Source organism: Artibeus jamaicensis, unplaced genomic scaffold (assembly GCF_021234435.1).
Source record: "Artibeus jamaicensis isolate MK-2021 breed Jamaican fruit bat unplaced genomic scaffold, CSHL_Jam_final scaffold_1964, whole genome shotgun sequence".
Classification (NCBI taxonomy): Eukaryota; Metazoa; Chordata; class Mammalia; order Chiroptera; family Phyllostomidae; genus Artibeus; species Artibeus jamaicensis.
Window position 1 is genome coordinate 57,724,324 of NW_026522030.1, and position 11,633 is coordinate 57,735,956.

General features: G+C 48.4%; 1 protein-coding gene across 1 annotated transcript; it reads right to left on the reverse strand.

The window, feature by feature from the left end:
- Positions 1-200: 200 nt before the first annotated feature.
- LOC128626046 (proline-rich protein HaeIII subfamily 1-like) lies at positions 201-998 on the reverse strand. Its single transcript, XM_053656419.1, has one exon. The coding sequence runs from the start codon at positions 996-998 to the stop codon at positions 201-203; it is 798 nt and encodes a 265-aa protein (XP_053512394.1).
- Between the last annotated feature and the right edge of the window lie 10,635 nt (positions 999-11,633).

An 11,633-nucleotide genomic window follows, 5' to 3' on the forward strand; every position in this document is an offset into this window, starting at 1 on the left:
TTTTTCCGGGGGGGGGGGGGCGCGGTGGGAGGAAAGAGGCCTGAGAGGTGACGGGCGGTCAGGGAAAGGCAGGTTCGAGTCCCGAGGGCCGAGCCCGCGTCCTTCCGCGGCACTGGCCCACGCGGGAGACTCGGTAGGGATGGGGCGGGACGCAAACCAAAAATGTCCTTATTAATGTGTTTTCGTTACTTACTTATTTCTCATGAGCGTTTACTCTGTCGGGCTTGTCTGAGTTTTCCCCCCTGTGCCCCCGTCCGCGTGGTGCGTGTTCGGGGCCCTCGCGCGCCCCCTTCGCGCCGCAGCCGCCTCCCCGCGGCAGCAGGCAGCGCGCCCCGCGTCTGCGCGCGCGACCCGGGCAGAGGCCGCGCTCCGGCCGCGCGGACGGCGGACGAGCCGCCGCGGGCGGCCTCGCGGGGCTCCTGGAGCTGCCACTGCGCGCGGAGCCTCCCGGCTTCTTCCCCGCGCCGCGCGGTCCGCGCTTTGCTCCCGCGTGGAAACGCGGGCGGCGAGTTTGGACGCGGCAGCCGCGCGCTGAGCGGGCTGAGGCCGCGGGGAGCGCGCTCGCGGGTTGGGACGGACTCGGGGCGGCGCTGCGGAGGCCGCGCAGGGGCGTGGGCGCCGCCCCGGGTGGGCGCCCGAGCCCGGGGAGACACCCCCGGGAGGACACACGCGTGTGCGGGAGACACGCGCGGATCAGGCGCTTCTGGCGCGTGCGCGGGCCGGGAGAGCGGGCGGGAGCGGGTCCGGGGGCGGAGAGCCTCTCTGAGCTGCGGTGTCGGGCGGCGTTGCCCGGCCCGTGGGGCAGCGGGGAGCGGTGCGTGGAGGACAGTTTCCAGGGACGGCGGGCAGGGGGCGCGGGGTGGGGGCGCGCGGGGTCCTGGGGGCTGGGGGTCGGGGAACGCGGGGAGCTTTGCTGGTCCCCAGGGTGTTGGGGGCCCCTGGGGCGAGGTATCAAAACCCCTCAGAAGAGCAACCTTAGACTTTTGGAAATAGCTCATTACTTTTATATCAAATAGAAACATGGAACCCCAAATTTTAAAAGTGTTCTAACCTGAAAACATCATTTCATTAAACAATTTAAAATATTTACACCCAAACCAGAGTCCAGCATCATTTAAGACCCTTGCCATTCATGGAAGTGCACTCGAAATGATATTGGGAAGTTAAACAGACAGAATACTTTCTTTCATGGGGCTCCTGGCAGAGAAAACAGGACTTGAAGTTTTAGTCATTAGGTAGGGCCCTTGCCAGGTCTATGAAGGGCATGCATAAAGCTCTAAGACAGAGTGTAGCTCCTGGTTTCTGGGAGAAATTTTGTCTGATGGTTGTTGATTCAACTACATGGAGTGTATGAAATAGAAACTGAAGTGAAATACAGAATCATAGAATTAAAATTCCTTCAAGCATGTAGTGTGTATGTGTCTTCTGTTTGTGGATTCCTGATGCAAGGCAGTGCTGTGTATCCATTGCTTGCTGCTGCTGCTGCTTTGGGGCTGGTGGCGTGTGGGTAACTAAGCATTCAGTCAAAGTACTGCTAATGCACCTGACATTAGCAGAGGCACCCGGGAGCCTGGAAGTGTGTGGGTCAGGGGAAGCTCCCAGGACTAGCATCTGGTCAGCTGAGACCCCAAGGATCTTTAGGAATTAGCCAGGCCAATTCATGATGATCCGTTTTGCACGTTTATACTAACGTGTAAAGTGCAAGTATTTTAGGATAGCAGGTAAAAGTAGAGGTTTCACATTGGGAGGTGAGACTGAGTAAAGACATGCACATACAAGTCATGACCATAGAGCTGACATTTGGAGCTATGTGGGAGGTTGAGATTTTTGCACAGAGGATGAGGTGTGGCGCCCTGTTTGGACTACTGAGGACCAACAGGATTCCCCAAGATGACAGGGGGTGGTCCGCAGAGGAAAGAAGGCAGGAGGGGCAGAAAAGCAGAAGATGTGGGTGACACAGTAGCCTGAGAAGGATCAACTTTATTTTTTGAGTTTTGTTTTTTCATTATTTATTTATTTATTTTGAGAGAGAGAGGAGAGAAACTGATTTGTTGTTACTCTTTTAAAATATCTAAACAATTATTTTTATTTTTAGAGAGAGGGGAAGGCAAGGAGAAAGAGAGGGGAAGAAACATCAATGTGTACTTGCCTCTGGCAGGCCCCTTGCTGGGGACCTGGCTGGCGAAACAGATGTGTGCTCCCACTAGGGAATGGACTGTCCACCCTTTGGTTCACAGGCGGCTGTTCAATCCACTGAGACACAGCAGCCAGGCCAGAAGGTCCACTTTAAATGGAGGATGTGGTCAATGTCAGACGTTTCTGAAATTCCAGCACTGTTGGAATTCCAGCCTTCAAGACCAGGCAGGTTCATGGTATTGTGCAGACGGGAAAATGTTTGTGAAGCAGTTGGGATGTCTGGCATGCCTTTGTTCACCAGTGGGTGAGCCACCCAGGCTGCAGGCTGCTTGTCTATCTGCATGCCTCATGTTATGGCCCTTGCTCCCCAGGGTGGCACCCATCATGGCGCCTGTCCCCTTGCATGTGTCTCTCATCATCATTGCCCCCAGCGGGGAGTCCCTACCTGCTAAAGTGCTAGATGGGCCCAAAGCTGGCAGGATCCCAGAAATTATATGACATAAAATACTTCTGTGCGTGCGAGCTCACTTCCTGTTATGGGAACACTTTTTGGGACCCAGTCTCCAGGCTGTGAGAACACTGGTTATCAGGTGCTTCCAAGGCCATGGGAACACTGCTTCCCTTAGTTACCGGGACTCCTGTATGCGGGAGCCGGACTGCCCCCACTTCCCTACACCAGCCATTGTGCACTGACGGTGGTCTCCGACCTGAGGAAGATGGGATTTATTACCTACTTTGCTTGGGCAGGACAGGAGCAGAGGGAGGCTGAGGGTACCTGACAGGGGGTGGGGAAATGAGCTGCATGGGCAGACGTGGGGTCAGATACTTCATTTTAAGGTGCTTAGTACAATGCATCTTCCATAGATTAAGAACTTCAAACATGACAGGTATGCTTCCTGTTTTTCTCCTGAGAGCTACATAGGAGAGTACAATTATGTGTCTCTTCCTATGAAGCCTTAGGATTAGTGTCTTACCATTCAGTACCTGACCTTCAGGTAAAAAAGCAGAATTCTGTGATAATACTGGGGAAGGCTGAAAAATTGTGTTTCTCATTTGAAAGAAGTGTCTGATTTGTTCCACAATGATATGTTGGCTTGTACTAACATGTGAGAAAGGGGAATAAGTACCCAGATGTGGGGCAGAAGCACATGACACTGAGTGGTCCTGTCACCTGCACACCCTGCCTCCCTCTCAGCCTCCAGCTGCATTTCCATGTCGCTCAGGTTTCCCTCCTCTGCAGGTTCAAACCCTCACCTCCTCCTTCACTCTCTTTACCTCTCCACCCAATCTCACAACTCCTTGTATTCAGTAGTGGTTTCAGCATCAAGGTTTCCCTAGAGAGCAGAATGTCACAAGTAGAAAGTATAAGTTACATGATATTTCTAGGTTTTGCAGGAACATCTGTAAGAAAGATGTTTCTTTTCTTGTTGAAAAAGATTTTATTCACTTATTTCCAGACAGGAGAAGGCAAGAAGGAAGAGAGGTACAGAAACATCAGTGTGTGGTTGCCTCTCACACACCCTCACTGGGGCGCTGGACCTCAACCCAGGCAGGTGCCCTGACTGGGTACCGAATTGGCAGCTATTTGGTTTGCAGGCCCACCCTGAGCCACACCAGCCAGGGCTGGAAACTGTTTCTTAATGTCTGCTCAATATGATGTAATAGAACCTGTAGCTAAAAGGAAACAAAGCAAGATGCAGCTGGTGGGTGGGCATATGAAACTCTTCTTGGGGAGACTGCCCCCTGGTGGCCAAGGACAATAAGCACAGCCACCAAGAGGAGGGCAGGCTCCTAGTGTGGACAGAAATCCCACCATTTCCTGGGATGTCCTTTCATGGTATGAAAAGGCTACTTCTAGGCAAAAATAATGCTGTCATGAACCTGTTTCCAGATACCTTATTCATTACACAGAGAAAGCGTCTCCAGCACGGGGCAGTTAAAGGCGGAGAGAAAGATGTGTTCTCTGCCTACACCTACTGGGCAGACCAGAGCCCCCTTATGAATTTCCCATTGTGAGTCCTGTGGGACCCTGGGGGGCAGGTAGAGCTGCCAATGCAGGGATGAAATGAAGCACAGTGGTAATGAGGAAGATCTCATTAAACATTCATTAAGCAACTCACAATGGTTCCATTTTACTTTCACAGTTGATTCCTACTACCACACTTCATCTCTTAAAACAACGGTCTTCCTGTCACATTGAATATCCATCCTCACATCTCTGTCATGCAGGAGAAACCTCACCCAGGAAGCAGAGGGGAGAGTTTTCATGGAAACTAGAGAATGTGAGTGAATAGCATCATTGTTACCTGAGAGCTAGTGACCTTTCATTTATTCAAATGTATCAATTTTGGTACAATTGTGTAGGAATTTTCTGTAGTCAGCACAATATTTTCACTGTCCCGCTCACCAGGACGTATGTGTGAATTGCTAGGGAGGCAGAGAGGCCCCACAACTGGGGAGGGGTCTCCGGTCTCTTCCTTCTGTGACACACTCCTGGTTGGGACGTGCTGCTCTCCTGCCTGGGCTTGCCCAGGACCTCAGTGGCACTTCAACAGATTTCTGTGCTTTGCTGTCATATCCCACCAGCTGGCAGAGGGGAGAATAAAAGATTTCAGGAGGTGGAGAGGTCTTGTGAACACTTGGTGTCTGGACGGTATTAGTGAGGACTTCCCAGAAGCAGAATGACCAGGTAGGAAACCCTCAGAAGAATTGCTTTTCAAGTCTAAATGCAGCCTGTCGGCAGTATTTTCTGTTTTTGCTGTTGTTCTGGGAGATCACTCTTTTCCTGTTAAGCTCTTCAACTGATGGGATGAGGCCCATCCCCATTATGGAGGGAAATCTCCTTTCCTCAGTGTCTGTTAACTTAAATGTTACATGGCCTGAATTCTCCTGTGAAGCAGACATTCACAGAAACATCTAGAGTAATGTTTGTTCACATATCAGGGAACTGAGGCTAAGCTGACATGTAAATTAACAATCACACTGCACCTCCCTCACTGATGTCCTAACTTTTTTGAATATTTTTGTTCCTCTAGTCTTCGAAGTCTGCTCATCTTTTTTTGTTTTGGAGGATTTTTAAAAATCAATGTTTGGTGACTGTTCAAGGCCTGGCAGGTTCATGGTATTCGGGCAGATGGAAGGATATTCACAGAGCCTTGGGGTGTTGGGTGTGCCTTTATTCACCAGCGGGCAAGCCACAGGTGCTGCAAGCTGCGTGTCCCTGCGTGTCTCTGTGTGTCTCTGCGTGGCACACGTCGTGGCCCTTGGTCCCCAGTGAGGCAGCCAGAAGGGAGCCCCTAGCCCCTTTTCAGTATGAGAAGAAACAAAGCAGGTAAAAAGCCAGGAAATTAGATAACATAGCATAATTCTGTGCATGCAAGCCCACTTCATGTTATGGCAGCAGTTTATGGGAGCCAGTCTCAAGCCCATGAGAACCCTGGTTATCAGGCCCCTCCAAGGCTAAGGGGACACTGCTTCCCTGAGTTACCCAGACACCTGGCTGAGGAAGCCAGACTGCCTCCTCCTACCCTGCAGTCCATCTGAGAGAGAAGTGTGGTGGCAGAGACAAAACATCAGTGTGGGAGAGCGTGATCAGTCACCTCCCACATGCGCCCTAATGGGGGGTGGAACCCACAGCCAAGCTTTGGGACAGGGAACAAAACCCACCACTTTTTGCTGTACAGGCTGATACTCCCACCGACTGAGCTTTCAGCTGGAGCTACTTCTGTATTTTATAGAATTTGTAAATTTTCTATATTTTGTTAATTTCTAGGTGAGGAACTCTTAATATAAAACTTGAGTCGGTCCCCTTGCCAGATGAGTCACTCTAGCCATGTCCTGTTTTATACAAAGTTAGAAATTTGAATACATTTGAAAACAACCAACATTTCTTTTGTAGTTTAGCCTTTCTCTTAATAAGCTGAACATATTAACCTGGACCTCCTCTCTCTTTTTAAAACTCTAACCTTACTATCAATCTTTCATTCCATCAAGATTTCATGATGAGCAATTATAAGAGATGAGATTTTCCATCCATTTGTTCCTCGGCTGCTAACTAATCATCTGAGCACCATGTGTGCAAATCTTTCTTCACCACGTTAACTCCAGATGTATCTTTCATCTTACATCTAATGAACACGGGGAACACAGTTTCACACATTATGTGCTTTAGTCATTTGAGTACCTACCTTCTCCCTTTGTCCCACTGTCTCTAGTGTCCCGACAATAATGTCACTTTACTTTGCAGAGAAGACAGATACTCCAGAAATTTTTCTGTGCTGAACATTCTTCCTTTCTGCATGTTAGCTTGGTATTTCATTTAAAATGGATAAATCATCAGTTTTTTTAAGACCATAGGCTCTTGGAGGTACACAAAAAAACACATTATAGTGAGTATAATAGTCCAAGAGAATTATTTTCTAATGTGGAAAGTGAAACTAGATCAAGGAATTTCTCATCCACAATGTCTAAGGTACTTGATAGGTGAAAATCAGTAAAATAAAACAAGGAAAATAGCATGCACCAATAAAACAAAGACAATGGTATTTAATTTGGGCATCAGAGCATAGTTTAGAACTTAACAGATTTCTAAAATATGAACATTTCCAATGCCTATTACAGTCTATGTAATATCAGATTCTGTACCGAATCTTCATTCTTCCAGTAAATGTGTGTGATGCTGGGAAACTCACTTAATTTCCTGGGCCCCAGTTTTCTCAAACATAAAATAAAGTGGACTGTTAATGAAACAAAAACATTTAAAAGACTTAAGCTGTACTGCACCACACAAACTTAAATATGGTCACTGTTTCCTTCTTTTTCCATAGGTGCATATAGGAAGAGTGAGCCTCACATCTCTGGGACCAGCGCAGGACAGCTGGAAGAACAGAATTCTGAGCCGTGTTGTAAACAAGACTCAAGCGCAGTCACGACTCACAGGGAAGAGAAGTCTGATTGCACGTCCAGTTAGGGAATGGCAGCTTGCTTAGTTCTTTGGAAAGAACTTTGTCACCGAGACTGTGAAACATACTCCTCTACAGTTCTTATTAATGTCTCCTGCCACCCCTGGCCTTACCTCCTTGCTTTTCTAAGTTACACTCTTCTACTCCTTATCACAACCGTTCCCCTCTCCAGGGTAGCCATTCCCAGCGTGCTCTCCTCTTTCACTCCCCCTCAGTGCACCCCCCCACACCCACACAGCTGTGCTCTGTCCCATTGAAGCTTCCAGCCACCAATTACCACCCAAGAGTAGAAAACCACCAACTAGAAGCCAAGTTGGGTGGAAGTTCTAGGTTTCTCAGACCTCCCGTCTAAAAGACTATTTATCTTCTTCTGAAGAATAATTTTGGAACTGAGGAATGGCCCTGTTACAATGATGTAACAATAGCTGAAGCTAAGGAACTGGGCAGTCAGACACCTTTTCCTCCCAGGACTGACTGACTCATTAGAACATTTACAGAGGAAGAGAGCCACCTATTGCCCATGACAGGCAAAGACACCCCCCAAGTGAGGGAAGAGCAGGCAGGCTTCTTTCTGTTCTGTGCAGAACTGTGTGGTCCCTTCCCCCTATATCTTCAGAGCCACAAGGGGCCCTGTCCTGGAAAGAACTGAGCCCAACACTTGTGGACACTCACTCCCTTAGCTTTTGCATTTTAGTGGAGGAACACACAGCGGACACCTGCCCTCTCTGGGCAGTGGGCAGCTCTATGGAAACAGGCAGAATGTGTCTCTGGCCTCCAGGCTGCTCTGCTGGCCAGAGAGAGCCCAGAAGCAGTATCCCTTGACAGTTCTGTGGGCCACTGGGAGGTTGAGAGTCTGTCTTTCTGGGTGTGGAGAAGCAAGGGCCACCAGGAAATACCTGTCCTATTGGAAAGTGCACCCACTCTCTCTAAAAAGGAAGCTGGCAGTTTTTCAAATTCATTCCCACCATGGGTTCACGTTGCTCAATGTTATCATTAGGAGAAAATCCTCATTGTCACTTGGAGTAATGACTCCACTTGCTTCCCTTCCAAAGTCACTGAGTGGGAAGAGAGAGCACTACTTAAAGGAATTTCAGAGAATACAATCCTTGCCAACCGAAAGCTGGAGGTTAACTGCTGGGGTGGAATTGAGAGGTATTCAGGTTAGCCAAACTGTCCTTGAAGGAGTTTATTGGGAAGCGTGTGGTGAGGGAAATGCTCAGGCAGGTAGCAGGAGTCTCTCAAAGCTGTGCCTCAGGTACTCACTCAATCTTTTTCTTTAATTATATTTTACTGGTGGTGTTCAATTACCGTTGTCTGTATTTTCTCCACACCCCTCCCACCCTGCACCACCCCTTTTAAAACCACCTTTCTCCCTTGCTTCCATCCTCCCCCTTGGTTTTGTCCATGTGCCCTTGATAGTAGTTGCTGAAAACCCTTCTACCCACTGTCCCCTCCTCCCTCCCCTCTGGCTATTGTTAGATTGTTCTGAATTTCAATGACTCTGGTTATATTTCATTTGTTTTTTTCTTTTGTTTCTTATGTACCAGTGAATGGGTGAGATTATATGGTATTTGTCCTTCAACACCTGGCTTATTTAACTTAGCATAATGCTCTCCAGTTCCATGCATGCTGTTGCAAAGGGCAGGAGCTCCTTCTTTCTCTCTGCTGCATAGTATTCCATTGTGTAAATGTACCACGGGGTTTTGATCCACTTATTTGCTGATGGCCACTGTGGAAAACAGTATGGAATTTCCTCAGAAAACAAAAAATGGAACTGCCTTTTGATCCAGCAATTCAGCTGCTGGAATTATACACTAAGAACCCTGAAACATCAGTCCAAAAGAACCTATGCACCCCAATGATCATAGCAGCACAATTTACAATAGGCAGGTGCAGGAAGCAACCTCAGTGCCCATCATTTAACCTTTTGATTGTTCCTTTCCATTGAGGGCTGAAAGGGCTCTAATCAACCTGTCACATCATTTTTGTCCCCTGCATCTACTTCTTCACCACCTGTAGGGGCGAAGGAGATGCACAGAAAGGTCACTTTTGGTGTTTTCACCTGGGTCTGTCCTTGTGATTGCCTAACATCTTTCAAATGTCATGACACTTTCCAGTATTTTGCTGTCCCCCCCCCACTTTTACTTTAGGAATTTTGTTGTTTCTTCTTTATATTTTCAGGGTGTAAAAGCTAGTCTGTATTTTGCTGTGTCTGGTGCACACCTACGTCTTTGGCCCAAAAAAGTCAGGAAACAAATCTTTCCTTTTAACTTCCTAATTCTGTTTTCTTCTTTATTGACCTTCAGAATCAAATCTGTTGTATTCCACGGTATTATTTTTTGCGATATGTTCATTTCTTTCTACAGTTACACTTCTAACACATAAGCATATATAAAACTCTTAAGGACATTTATATAGATATGGAAGTGGTACTACCCATGTATAATGTGTATCCTTATTTTCCCCTCAAATAGTTGGTCAAAAAAGTGTGCCTTATACATGGTAAAATACGGAATTTTGGTTCCATGCTCTCACCCTGCCCTGAAAATCACTATGGCCATACCCTGTTTCATATCCCAGAGTTCTTCAATATGCAAAAGTGTTCCAGGATCCAGCAGCAGGGTTGGGGGGCTGAGTGAGGGGGAGGGAGTGCAGAGCCCCCACAGCCCCGCACAGGTCACCCTGTGGAGCTGGTCCTCACAACCCAGTGGTGAGAAGGGAGGCAGGTGCCCAGGCATCACCTGTGAGGGGTCACTGTGCAGCAGCAGCTGGAAGAGGCAGAGGTCCTCCAGAGTCTGGTGGGACAATGTGACCCTGGCCCCGCCTCCATCCTTCCTGCCAGCTGGATCTGGGCTGCAGCTGTCAACACTCCCTCATGCCCAGTCCCCCAGGGAAACTCAGTAAAGCTGGGGAGCCCGGTGCACACGGGACTTGGGTAAGAACCCAGAAGCTCATCCCAGGCCCTGCTTAGGCAGTTCCACATCTAACTCCACTGGGAGGAGGCTGCATCCCTGCAGGACTCACCTTTGCTCAAAAACAGCAGCAGCAACAACCACCACAACCCCCTGCCCACCACAAAAGCCCACACAGTCCCTCCAGAAACAGGAAGGCGGTGAAGCCGCAGCAGCAGCGGGAGAACTTGGGAGAAGGGAGGCATGTAAAGTGTGGGCAACAGCAGGCAGGTGCTCAGCAGGGGGAACGATGGGAAAGGCCAGCTCTGAGTCCCTGTGTCCCCAGGTCACTCCCATTCAAAGGGGGAGAGGATCAAAGTGGACATTAGTGCATGGACTTCTCCCTCAGAGACGAGGCCAAAGCAGTGTCCCCAGCATGGGTGACCCTGAGAGCACAGCAGCCTCCTGACTATTGGAAGGGATGAGGGTTACTCCAGTGCCAGCTGTAAACTTGGCTCACTTGGCAGAAACTCTACTCCCTTAAAACTATTTAAAAGTCATTTTGTCTACTTTTCCTTGGAATTTAAAGCCAGTTGTTTCAATGGACCCATACCACAGCCCTGCTGCATACAATAGCCAGCAATGCTTTGGCACCTGCAGTGGAACTTGGAGTCCTTCAGCACCTCATCTCCACTGCTTCTTGCCTTTATGCCACGCCTTCATCTCCTCCATAAGGCCCATGGCCATTTCTCTGCTTGATGTCCTGTAACAGGTCCTTCCAGACAAGTCCTTATCTCAAGGTCCTTAAGTGTTGACCTGGGACATTTGATCCCTTCAGAAGAGCTCATCCCTCCCCATTTGTATTGTTCACCAAACAGTGGCACAAACCAGTGTAATCCAAATAGGGTTGTTGAGATGACTGAGTTAAGAATTTCAGACACCTTAGAACAGTGTCTGCTTTATACTTAGCATGCAGTAAATGTTGGGACCATTATTTACAATATCTTCATGGTTATTGCCGTCTAGATTAAGAGCAGAATCTTTTAGGATAGTCTACTTTTCTTACTCTTAAGTGCAGTTTTTCCAAGGCAATCTTTTCTTTGCCTGAGAAGATTTGAGAACTTGGGAGAGCGCTCAGGCACCGGGTAGCACCCACAACGTTGCAAGGAGCGCTCCTGTCCCAGCAGTAAGGTCGGGGGGTGCCAGTCTCTGAACAGCGGGTTGTTGTCACTCTTCCCTTCTCTCCTCTGACTGACCCCAGGAGGATTAGAGGAAAGGAACATGAAGTGGCTGCTCTTGCAAAGCTGAAGGCTGGACATTGACACAGGGGTTCCCCTTCCTTGATCTTCTCTGTGGCAGAAGCAGCCCACTTCTGCTTTGGTGTAATTCATTCTGGCTTTCATCCTCACCCCCCCACCCCACCATAGCAGCAGGGAGCAAAATTGGTACCCTTGATTTTGCCAACTTACATGGTATCATTTTGTCATCAGGAAAGTCACTTCCCTTCTTTCACTTTTATGACATTCAGAATTTTATTCTCATCTGCAAACTACTGTGAATTTTGCTTTCTGGGAAAGTTGAAATGAGAAATAAAACATCTGAACTCTTCAAAACTAGAGAGAAACAGGGTGAAGCCCCACTGCCT

Bases quoted from the DNA above. Each gene is read 5' to 3' on its own strand.
- LOC128626046 (XM_053656419.1), bottom strand. From the start codon at position 998: ATGAGCTATTTCCAAAAGTCTAAGGTTGCTCTTCTGAGGGGTTTTGAT.